This window comes from Stenella coeruleoalba (genome assembly GCF_951394435.1).
Source record: "Stenella coeruleoalba genome assembly, chromosome: 4".
In the NCBI taxonomy this organism is placed as follows: Eukaryota; Metazoa; Chordata; class Mammalia; order Artiodactyla; family Delphinidae; genus Stenella; species Stenella coeruleoalba.
In genome coordinates this window covers 130,390,663-130,403,576 of record NC_137149.1, presented here as the reverse complement: position 1 = coordinate 130,403,576, position 12,914 = coordinate 130,390,663, and the positions used below count along the sequence as shown (strand labels likewise).

Below are 12,914 nucleotides of genomic sequence, written 5' to 3'. Positions count from 1 at the left end.
GACTAAAAACAGAGTTACCATATGATCCAACAATTCCACTCCTGGGCATATGTCTGGAGAAAACTCTAATTCGAAAAGATACACGCACCCCAATGTTCACAGCAGCACTATTTACAATAGTCGAGACATGGAAGCAACCTAATGTTCACTGACAGATGAATGGATAAAGAAGTTGTGGTATGTATATGTGTGTGTGTGTGTGTGTGTGTGTGTGTGTGTGTAATATTACTCGACCATAAAAAAGAATGAAATAATGCCATTTGCAGCAACACGGATGGGCCTAGAGATTATCATACTAAGTCAAGTAAGTCAGACAGAGAAAGACAAATGCCTTATGATATCACTTATATGTGGGATCCAAAATATGATACAAATGAACTTATTTACAAAACAGAAACAGACTCACAGATGTAGAAAACAAACTTATAGTTACCAAAGGGGAAAGAAGGTGGGAGAGGGATAAATTAGGAGCTTGGGACTAGCAGATACAAACTACTATATATAAAATAGATAAACAACAAGGTCGTAATGTATACCAGCTGGTATACTGAATCACATTGCTGTATACCACACACTAACACAACATTAAAAATCAACTATAATTCAATTAAAATTTTTTAATTAAAAAGTAAAAAAAATTGAAGTGGATCTTTTGTCTATAGTACTAAAAAAACAATGTGTTATATACATATATACAATGGAATATTACTCAGCCTTAAAAAATGAAATATTGGGACTTCCCTGGTGGTCCAGTGGTTAAGAATCTGTCTTGCAATGCAGGGGACGCTGGTTCAATCCCTGGTCGGGAAACTAAGATCCCACATGCCGCAGGGCAACTAAACCCACGTGCCGCAACTACAGAGCCCACATGCTCTGGAGCCCACACACCACAACTAGAGAGCCCGCGTGCCGCAAATACTGAGCCCACGCACTCGAGTCCACACACCACAACTAGAGAGAAGCCTGCACACCACAACGAAGAGCCCATGTGCCTCAACGAAGGATCCCACATGCTGCAACTAAGACCCGATGCAGCCAAAAAATAAATAAATATTTTTAAAAATGAAATATTGGCATTTACAGTGACATGGATGAACCTAGAGAATATCACACTTAGTGAAGCAAGTCAGAGAAAGACAAATATTATATGCTATTACCTACATGTGGAATCTAAAAAAATAATGCAAATGAATCTATATACAAAACAGGAAGGACTTCCCTGGTGGTCCAGTGGTTAAGACTTTGCCTTCCAATGCAGGGGGTGCGGGTTCGATCCTTGGTTGGGGAGCTAAGATCCCACATGCCTTGCGGCCAAAAAAACCCAAAACATAAAAAAACAGAATATTGTAACAAATTCAATAAAGACTTTAAAAATGGTCCACATCAAAAATTATTTAAAAAAACAAACAAACAAAAAAAAAAAAACAGGAACAGACTCACAGACAGAGAAAACAAACTTATGGTTACCAAAGAGGAGGAGAGAGGAGGGCAAAGTAGGAGTATGGGATTAACAAATACACACTCCTATATGTAAAACAGATAAACAAGAAGGATTTACTGTATAGCACAAGGAATTATACTCAATATACTGTAATAACCTATAGTGGTAAATAATCTGAAAATACATATATATAAGTGAATCATCTTGCGGTACACCTGAAACTAATGCAATATTGTATTAGCTATACTTCAATTTTAAAAAAAGAAAGAAAAAAGGCATCTGCCTTTATTTGCTTCATTTTTACCCTTGCTTCATGTACTGAGTGATAATGATGTTATAAAAGTATGACTAGGGCTTCCCTGGTGGCACAGTGGTTGAGAGTCCGCCTGCCGATGCAGGGGACATGGGTTTGTGCCCCGGTCCAGGAAGGATCCCACATGCCGCGGAGCGGCTGGGCCCGTGAGCCATGGCCGCTGAGCCTGCGTGTCCGGAGCCTGTGCTCCGCAACGGGAGAGGCCACAACAGTGAGAGGCCCGCGTACCACAAAAAATAAAAAAAAGTATGACTAGCATTTATTTTGTTCCAGACCCTATTTGTTTAATCTTTACCACTACCTTTGAAGGTTAGAGATTACTATCTCCATTTTACAGATGAGAAAACTAAAATCTAGAAGATCAAGTGGTTGCCCAAGGTCACACAGCCAATAAGCCTCAGAACTTGGATTCTGACTCAGGTCAGTGTGGGTGGGAGCCCTGCCCTCTCTAGACAAGAGGGTCACACCCCAGAATGGCGCCTCTATTTACTTAGAGCCTTCACTAAGTGTCAGTACCGGGCCGAGCCCTTGAACCACATTTTTAATTTATTCTTCAAAACACACATACAGGGACTTCCCTGGTGGCGCGGTGGTTAAGAATCCGCCTGCCAGTTCAGGGGACACGGGTTCAATCCCTGGTCTGGGAAGATCCCACAATGCTGCGGAGCAACAAAACCTGTGCGCTACTGAGCCTGTGCTCTAGAGCTCGCGAACCACAACTACTGAGCCCACGCACCACAACTACTGAAGCCCACGCGCCTAGAGCCTGTGCTCCGCAACAAGAGAGGCCGCCACAACGAGAAGCTCGCACACCACAATGAAGAGTAGTCCCCGCTCGCCGCAACTAGAGAAAGCCCGCGTGCAGCAATGAAGAGCAAACGCAGCCAAAAATAAATTAATTAATTATTTTAAAAAACCCACACTTACAAGGTGAGCGTAATTATTCCCACTGTACCACAAGAAAACGGAACGTAGAAGTTAAATAACTAGATTAAGGTTACAGAGCTAGTAAGGGCAGAATTGCAATGTATTGGGTCGTTACAGAATTAGGGAAAAACCCAAACAAACTTTTTGGGTTTGGCCAACCCAGTAAATTTGGCCCATCAACTTCAAAGCCCACCTCACAGGGTACCTAGCACAGAAAAATGCTCTAGTGAATGGAGAGGTGTGTCCTCCCTCTCCCCCAGCAACAGTGACAAGAAAGTGATATAATAGTTACCAGGTAAGAATCTTCTGGGTTACATCCCTAAGTCACAGCCTTTCATAAGCCTGTTATATATATTTTGAAATAACACATAAAATGAGGGAACTCATAGATACTGAAGGAGAGGCCTGGGTTGGCTGCATTTATTTTCTTTTTAGTCTCTGAACCATGGCCAAAAGTTTCTCAGCTTTAAAACCAAAACTATTATCTATTTAGTCTTGATTCTAAAGCCAAACTCTCACTGCCAGTCCCCTCTATAACCAGTTACCTGATTCTTCTTAGAGAAGACCCTTCAAATATCCTGGATTAGATTCTTCAAACTCTTCAAGTTTATCAAATAGACTAAAAACTTGACCAGAGCTAAACGGAAATTAATGCTCAGCAGGGTACTGGGCAAAACTGAGTGTTCATGGAATGAGGAAATAAGCCACAAATGAAACACCAAGTTGTCAATGCAATTTATACAACTTTAAAATTTTAACATAATTTCAAACTTACAGAAAAGTCGCAAAAGCAGAAAAAATTCCTACACACCTTTACCCAAATGGGCTACTTATTAACACTTTGCCCTCTTTGCTTCATTACCAGTGTGATTTTATAAACATGATAATGCAGAATAAAATGATTTCATAGCAATTATAATGAATCAATGTTTTTTAATGGTTCAAACTCAAGTGAAAGGGAACACCACTTTGCTGCCAGGATCACCAAGTACAAATCTAACCACAGCCTTGAATTGGAAAGCTCACTGGATTCAATCAAACCTGAAGCCCATACCTAACGATGGGTGACCTATGTCAGGACACCCGGAAGTTTCCAAAGTGACCATGGTGATGTCCATTTCAATACGAGCTTTTTTCCCAAAGAATCACTCTAATGGCCTTTGAAAAAATAAATTATTATTTTTTAAAACAATATTTTTTAAAAAACGTCGCAAATGGAAAAAGGACTCCTACCCAAAAAGTAACTGAATGACAAACAATCAACCCCCCAAACTTTCCGGCAATAGCAACCAATATGGCTACCACCCAGAACTCTCTTTCTGTTGTGACATTTGAATCTCCGTTTCCTCTGGAAATAACAACAAAGCAGTTTCATTCCGATTATTTGGTATTTCTCAAAGCTAACCACGAGAGCCTACATGACCTCACGACCTTCCACATTTGATTCCACAGATACCGCAATAATCACGTACCTGTGATTCCCTTAAAGGGCTGCACGTGGACAGACCTCCTTTCGGGGCTTGGAGAGGCAGTTGGGTTATAACTGGTTCATGTGGTGCAAAAGCTGTGGGGGAATGGGCTAAAACCACAGTCCTGGTGCAGACTGGACGGCACCTAGGCACAGCTTTGTTGGAGGAGGACATCACCTGAGTACACAGCCTTCCCTGGGAGAATGCACTAGTACAAGCTCTTCACCAAGTGGTTATGCAGACACCTGACAGCAAGCAGACGCGTTTCCTGGCCTCTTCAACTTGTTTCTGATTGCCTTCAGCTCCTGCCAATACAGCCTGGATTCCCTCAGTAAATATCCGCCAGTGAAGTCACATGAAAAGATCGCTCCAATTCACTCTCATTGGTGGGTTTCCAAGGGTAGAAGAATACAGTCCGTGTCTCCTCAGTCATGAGAAAACCATTGTCACTGAATCTCCCTGGGATGCTTCCTACATCCAACCAAACAAAGGGAGCAACAGCTGAGGTTTTCAGATGAAAAACAAATGTGTCCCCTTGCTGAGAGATGGTGGCCTGAAAGAAAAAGATAGATGAAGTGAAGGACGAGGGCAGAGCTCTATTCTATATACAGCGCCTATCAGAACATCGATGTGGCTAACAAGGAGTGCATTTCCTACAACTTTGGTCCTGCAGCTGCTAAAGTCATACATTCCATGCACTGTGTCAGATGCTAAAAACTATGTGGAAATGTATTGAAGGCTGTGGAAAATTACCAAATTGTAATCTCAAACCAGGCGGGGAGGGGGGGAATATGTAGTCTCCAATTATTAAGGAGAATATTTCACACGAATCTCAAGGCTTTGTAGCTTTTACAGCTTTATACCTTTTTCTCAGGGTCTCATCAAGAGAGACACATTTCTGCACCAGGGCTGGGTGTTAAATGACTTTCTCAGAATCTGTGTGGAGCTGCCTGCAGAGCACAGCCATGGGGCTCACCTTCTAGTCTTCTGAGGAGATCCTGCAATCTAGGCAGCAGCCGGCCGGGCATCTCCAAAAGCTCTACCACTAGAGCTCTCCCTCTTTTATTGCATCGTCAGTAAAGTCACATTATTAGCACTTTTTTTTTATTCAGCTCAAATTAATTTGCTTTTCATATTACTCTTGACAGATTTACTAACGTTCATTCTTAGGTAGCTATCACATTGTACTTATTTAGAATTTTTCAAGTATTCGTTTTATTTAATCTGAACCATCTAAATGAAATTATTCATTTTCCTATTCATTTGGATATAAGTCCATCCAACTTTGAAATATTTGAAAAAATCTTCGTAATGTGAATTCTCAGCTTTGTAATCTGACCCTTAACTTTCTTACTTTAATTTTTTTTCCTTCTTTTTTTAAATTCATTTTTATTGGAGTATAGTTGCTTTACATTAGCACTTTTAACATGTGTGAATCCCACACGATATCAGCAAAGGAGAGCACAGTTTAAGTCTTGTCATTCATTAGCCTCTTAGCACAGGCAGAGAGAGAGGCAGAGATGCTTCCTGGAGGCTGGGGGTTTGTGAACCTCTCTCACTGTGAGTACACAGTTGAGTGGGACCTGGTATTCCAGCCGTGCATCTGTCATGAAACATGACTCTTCCACAGGCATATATGCCACGCCGTAGGTTTGACATTATAGGTTATGTGTGACATAAAGAATTTCCAAGGGCGATTTTTACTATATATAACTTAGCCTGAGAGAGCATGCAGGGTTCTGAGTTATTAACAAGAAACTCTACTTTGGTAGAAGCAAAAAAGAAACAAAATGTATTAGGTAGCTCTCAGAGGGTCAGAGATGCAGGCTTGAAGTTAGATGTCAAATTCCCAAATCATTCCACCCACCTATTCTGACGAAGACCCTAAAGCAGTTGCAGGCACACAGTTTACATGGCTGGCCCTGGCTGCCACCAAGCCTGCAGGGAAGCCTCAGCTACTCTGTCCCAAGGCCAAGGCCAGAAGGGACACTGGCACCTGCTCACTCTCGTTGTTGCCTTCTGCTGATCGGAAACCTCATCTCTGCATATCTGACTGCAGAGCCCAGAGCTCAAGCTTGTATTCTGGCTTCAGGGACACAGGGAGGAAAACTCAGTCCCCAGCATCCCCGAGGATAGTACATCCAAGCGCCTGGCCTACATTAAGCCTACAATAACATTAACTATCATTACTATTATTATTGTTATTATATCCCTTTAGGATAGGCAAAGTCTCATTGAAATCCAACTGAGGTAGGGCAAAGGAAGAAGTCCTACCTCTCCCCCAGCCCAGTTATCTCAAAGTAATGGAGGCCCAGATGAGGAAAGAAAGATTTTGAAATCCTGTCTAGAGACAGCAGATTTGTCTACTACATAGTTTTGTGCTTTTTTTCTGGAAAGAAGCTATGTAAATGTATGTCATTTCCTTCATATTTGCCCTATATCAGTTGTGACAGATAGATTTCATTATGGGAATATTTCATTATTAATTGGGAAGGAAGCTAAGCTAAGCTATGCTATCTCTATTTCAAGGACTGAGTTTTGATATGATTTCCAAAGCGAATGTAAAAAATCCTCTCAAGTCTTTTCAATGAAATCTAAAACAAACTTAAAATTGATTAAAAATAGAGGATGAAAATATTTTTCTAGAAAGTTTCAATCACTACATGGAGAGGGGGAAAGGGAAGGAAAGGTTTTCAATCAACTAGACAGATTCCAAATTTCCTAGCTACACAATTTTTTTTTTTTTTGCGGTACACGTGCCTCTCACTGTTGTGGCCTCTCCTGTTGCGGAGCACAGGCTCCGGACGCGCAGGCCCAGCAGCCATGGCTCACGGGCCCAGCCGCTCCGCGGCATGTGGGATCTTCCCAGACCGGGGCACGAATCCGTGTCCCCTGCATCGGCAGGCAGACTCTCAACCACTGCGCCACCAGGGAAGCCCTAGCTACACAATTTTTATAACAACACATCCTATCCTGATCATCTCTTTTTTTCCCTTGGCAGTGATAAAGAGAGTTGGTGACTGAGCAACATGGGAGCAATAAATCAGAGAGTAGAGTGAAAATTTTTTAAATGAATAGACTCTCCTTAAAAATGCAAAATTAAGAGTGCTTCTACCGGCTCCATTGTTTCCTGGCTATGGACTTTATAAACACGTTACTCAGTCCCTCCAAACAGGTTTGCTCACTTGTATATGCAGATGATAATAGTTCACGGTTGATGCAGTAAAGCCCCCAGGACAGACAGAGCCTGGAACCTACAGGAGGAGCAGTCAGTGGTGATGACTCCTGCTGCCTCACCCTCCACTGCACCAGCCTGACTAGGGAGATGTGATGGGACAGCAGGACTGGCAGGAACCTTAAGCTTTGACAAATACAAATAATAAAAATTACTTGCTCTTTGCTTCCAGTGGGAAGGGGCCAATCTTCCCCGGGTCCCAGGTAAGCTCAGTACCAAGGAGAAATTTTGCAAAAAAGCAGGATAGTTCCACAAAGCCACGGTGACCCCAGACCACGGGTGCTTACAGTGATATTTGCCTTGTGGAGCCCCTTGGCCTCCTTTGGTGAGGACAGGAAGTGATAGTTGGTTGGGCTCAAGAGCTCCCTGGCAGTTGACAGGTAAAAGGAAACCACACAGCTTTGTCGTGTACAATTTGTACATCCTCTTAATAATTCAGCTACTGGCTTATCATAGAGAAGAGCAGCCTCCCCTGCTTTCATCACAAAAGGCTTCGTCGTCTCAGAGCACACGGGCTCCAGGGAACTCCATGTGTGGACTCTCACCTGGGGAGAAACAAGACAGAAAAAAACCAAACATTCTTAGTTACTATGTTTTTTAGAGAATAATAGGAGTAATAATAGATGAAAGTCAGAATAGCAGAACTGGTTAAGAGACTGTGAAACTTGGGTTTAACCATAGCCCCACCAAGTACTTGTCATGTAACCAAGAAGTTAACTTCTCAAAGTATCCATTTCTTCAAACGTAAAATGAGAATAATAACAGCACTAACTCCACAGGCTGTTGCGAGAATTAAGCAATTTATGGAAGGCACAGGACCTGGCACATTATAGTTAATTCATAGACTTGACTTGTTCTCAATGTCCTCCTAACTGGAGCCACCCAAGACTTCTTTGAGTTTCTACCCTTTCTTTTACCTAAAATTGTTTTAAATACAAGTTCATTTTTCCACATATATATTCTGAATAATTTTACTGATTTCCACTTTAACATACTGTTTTAAATGAGTTCTTTTGGTAAAGTCTAGCCTATTTCCAGCTTCTCATGATTATAAATAACCTTAGATTTAACTGGCATTTTACAGTTTACAATGCACAGTCATCTAATGACTGTATTCGCTATCCATAGAAATCCTTTAAGAAGGCAGGCTGGTGTCATTTTACAGATGAGGAAACTGAACCAAGACATTAAGGTCATAGAATAAATAGAATTTTTCCCTGAATAGAGGTTTTCCAATTCCAAGAACAGCTCATTTTCTGCTGCAAGCAGTAGAGACATTTTGATACAAATTAATTTCTTTTTTTTTTCCAAAAAAGAATAGAACCAAATAACTAAAGAAATCTAAAATTCACCCTCTACCACAGACAGAAAAAAACTCCAAGCAACTTACAGTGAGCATCATCTTGTGGTCTGAATGAAGGTCTGACACACCGTAGATGAAAAACACATCTTCATTCTCAAAACCCACCGGCAACAGCGGAGCGAAGAAATGCCGAGCAAAATAATGAAGCATTTTCCACTTTCCTCCATACTCTAAAAGTAATCAGTTGGGTTAGGAAACAAGGGTCAAGCAGTCGGAGTCATCATCCACAGGGTCCAGCTGTGTAACCTGTCATAACTCAGGGCACTGAGCATTGAAGGGAGAGCGGACAGTGGAGGGAACCCATGTTTGTTGAGGGCAAGTAGCATTTTTGGACACCACCTCATGTCAGCCTCAAATCTGAGCGAGGCAGCCATGAACATCGCACTTTTCAAATGAGGAAATGGAGCTCAAGCAGTTAAGTCAAACATGCCATGGGCAGTATTTTGAGCCCAGACCTGATTCCTAGCTAGCACTTTCTCATATGCAATTCTGCTTCCAGAAGCTCAGTGTACCAATGTTCCTTTTCCCTACATACACATGAAAAAGGGAGTCAGTAGCATTGGTAGTGAACATCTGTTACAAATATTCATTTCGCTAGTATTACTTAGCAAAAATACTATTATAGAGGCTGGCCAAGATGGTGGAGTAGGAAGACCCTGAGCTCACCTCCTCTCATGAGCACACCAAAATCACAACTATTTACAGAGCAATTATTTATGAGAAAGACCAAAATCTCGCAGAAAAGATCATCTACCACTAAAGGTATAAAGAAGGAACCACAACAAGATGGGTAGGAGAGGCAGAGTTGCACACAGTCACGACCCACACCCCAGGAGTGGGTGACCCACAAATGTAAGAATAATTACAACTGCAGAGGTACTCCTCAAGGAACGAGGGGTCTGAGCCCCATATTGGGCTCCCCAGCCCAGGGATCTTGCACCAGGAAGACAAGCCCCCAGCCCCAACAATGTTTGGCTTTGAAGGCCTGCAGGGATTAAATTCAGGAGTCCCAGAGGGCTGGGGGAAATAGAGACTCCCCTCTTAAAGGGCTCACACGAAATCTCACACACTCCAGGAACCAGGGCGGAAGCAGTTATTTGAAAGGAGCCTGTCAGACTCATTTGCTGATGTTGGAGAGTCTGCCAAAGAGGCAGCAAGCAACTGGAGCTCGCCCTGGAGACACAGACACTGGCAAGCGCCATTTTGGAATTCTCCCTCCAGCTGATTGGCACCAGGACCCAGCCTCACCCACCAGCCTGTTCACACCAGTACTGGAACGCCTCAGGCCAAGCAATTAGCTGGACAACCACCAGCAGACAGGCTGCCTTAAGACCTCCTGAGCCCAAGGCACCTCAGGACATGGTCCTGTCCACCAGAGGGCCCAGGACCCAGTGCCATACAACAGTGTGCACTAGCCTCAGGACCCCCAGGGCCTGGCAGCTGCAAATCCTGGGACCCAGCCCCAGCCACCAGCCAGCCAGCACTAGCCCCAGAACATCCTGGGCCTTGGCTTCACCCAACAACAATTCAAAATCAGCTCTGGGACACTGGGCCCTGCAGCCAGAGACCCTAGGAGTCAGCTCTGCCCACCAGTGGGCCAGCACTAGCCCCAGGACCCAGATTCACCTACTGGCTCCAGGATCCCCTGGACACCAACTCCACCCACCAATGGGAAGACACCAGCCCCAGGACCACTGCAGCCCTACAGCCTACCTTGTTGGACACAGCCAACACAGCAGATTGGCACCAGCCCCAGGACTCCCGGGCCTGGGCCCCACCCACCAGCAGACCAACACCAGCTCTGAGAAACCTTGGATGCCTCAGCCAGCTGCCCTGGGATCCAGCCCCACTCACCAATGGGCCAGCACCAGCTTTGGAATACCCCAGAACCTGCATTCAGCCATATCAGGAACTGGCCCCACCCACCCACCATCAGGCCAACACTAGATCCAGGAACCCCAGTCCTGTAACCACCCACCCCAGAACCTGGCTCTGCCCACAAGTGAACCAGCAGTAGCCCTGGGACCCTCCAGGGTTCTGCAACCAGCAGCCTCATGACCCAGCCCCACCAACCAGTGGCTGGCAGGGTCCACACAAGGCAGGGCCTGGAAACCAATTGGGCCAAAGGCCAGCCATGTCTACTAGACCAACGACATCAGTAAGCCCACCACACAGAAGGACCCATGCACCCCACATAGGGGGCACCCCTAGAGCGTATAGCTCTGATGACCAGAGGGGAGTGAGCTGCTGGAACGCACAGTGTACCTCTTACAAAAGGCCACTTCTCCAAGATCAGGAAACATTACCAACCTACCAGATACATAGAAATAAAAAAAGAGCAAGTTAGGCAAACTGAGGCAACAGAGGAACATGTTCCAAACAAAGGAAGAAGATAAAACCCCAGATGAAGAACTAAGTGAAGTGGAGATAGGCAATCTACCTAAGAAAGAGTTCAGGGTGATGATCATAAAGATGATCAAAGAATGCAGGAGAAGAATGGAGGAACACAGTGAGAAGTTTAACAAAGAGTTAGAAGATATAAAGAACTAGACAGAGATGAAAACTACAACAATTAAAATGAAAACTACACTAAAAGAAATCAACAGTAGATGAAATGATACAGAGGAATGGATCAGGGAGATGGAAGACAGGTAGTGGAAATCACTGAAGCTGAACAGAAAAAAGAATAAAAAGAAAAGAGAACAGTTTAAGAGACCTCTGGTACAAAATCAAGTGCACTAATATTCACATTATAGGGTCTCAGAAGGAGAAGAGAGAGAGAAAGGGGCAGAGAACATATTTGAGGACACAGTAGGCTGAAAACTTCCTTAACCTGGGAAAAGAAACAGACATGCAGGTCCCGGAACACAAACAAGATCAACCCAAAGAGGTCCACACCAAGATACACTGAATTAAAATGGCAAAAGTTAAAGAAAGAATATTGACAAGGGAAAAGCAACAAGTTACATACAAAGGAACTCCCATAACGCCATCAGTGGACTTTTCAGCAGCTCTGCAGGCCAGATGGGAGTGGCAGAATAAATGTAAAGTGATGAAGGGAAAATCTACAAACAAGAATACTCTACTCAGCAAGACTTCCATTCAGATTTGATGGAGAAATTAAAAGTTTTACAGACAAGCAAAATCTAAGAGTTGGGCACCACCAAACCAGCTTTACAAGAAATGGTAAAGGTATTTCTCTAAGTGAAAAAGAAAAGGCTACAAATAGAAACATGAAAATTATGAAAGGAAAAAGCTCATTTGTAAAGGCAAATATTAGGTAGTACATCAACCATGTACAAAGCTAGCAGGAAGGTTAAAAGACAAAAATCATCTATATCCACAGTAATTAGTTAAGGGATACACAAAACAAAAAGATGTAAAATATATCAAAAACAGTAATCAGGACTTCCCTGGTGGTCCAGTGGTTGGGACTTCACCTTCCAATGCAGGAGGTGTGGATTCGATCCCTGGTCAGGGAGCTGAGATCCCACATGACTTGCAGCCAAAAAGCCGAAACATAAAACAGAAGCAATATTGTGGCAAATTTAATAAAGAGTTTAAAAAAAACAACAATAGGGCTTCCCTGGTGGCGCAGTGGTTGAGAGTCCGCCTGCCGATGCAGGGGACACGGGTTCGTGCCCCGGTCCAGGAAGATCCCACATGCCGCGGAGCAGCTGGGCCCATGAGCCATGGCCGCTGAGCCTGCGCGTCCGGAGCCTGTGCTCTGCAACGGGTGAGAGGCCCGTGTACCGCAAAAAAAAAACAAAAAAAAAACAAAAAAAACAAAAAAAAAACAATAATCATGGTGAGGGGTGGGGGAGTAAAAATGTAGGGTTGTTAAAATGTGTTTGAAATTAAGAGATCAGGAGACTTAAAATAATCATATATATTTACATTACATTATATTATATATAGATTGCTATATATAAGCCTCATGGTAACCACAAACCAAAAATCTACAATAGATAAACACCAAAAAAGAGAAGGGAATCCAAACATAACTAAAGATAGTGCATCAAATCAAAAGGGGAGAGAAGAAGACAGGAACAAAAAAAAGAACTACAAAAAAACAACCCCCAAACAATTAACAAAATGGGAGTATATACCTAACAATAATTAAATGTAAATAGACTAAATGCTCCAATCAAAAGGTACAGAGTGGC

At 43.2% G+C, this 12,914-nt stretch overlaps 1 protein-coding gene across 3 annotated transcripts in view; it reads right to left on the bottom strand.

The window, feature by feature from the left end:
* Positions 1–2,740: 2,740 nt before the first annotated feature.
* Positions 2,741–12,914, bottom strand: part of MANBA (mannosidase beta) — a 114,058-nt gene continuing 103,884 nt past the window's right edge. For all 3 annotated transcript variants that reach the window (XM_079920761.1, XM_079920762.1, XM_079920763.1), the window contains exons 15-17: positions 8,776–8,918; positions 7,673–7,930; positions 2,741–4,703 (exon numbers count right to left, since the gene is read on the bottom strand). In XM_079920761.1, the coding sequence (XP_079776887.1) occupies positions 4,479–4,703; positions 7,673–7,930; positions 8,776–8,918 (626 nt within the window). In that variant the 3' untranslated portion in view covers positions 2,741–4,478. The remainder of the gene's footprint in view (positions 4,704–7,672; positions 7,931–8,775; positions 8,919–12,914) is intronic.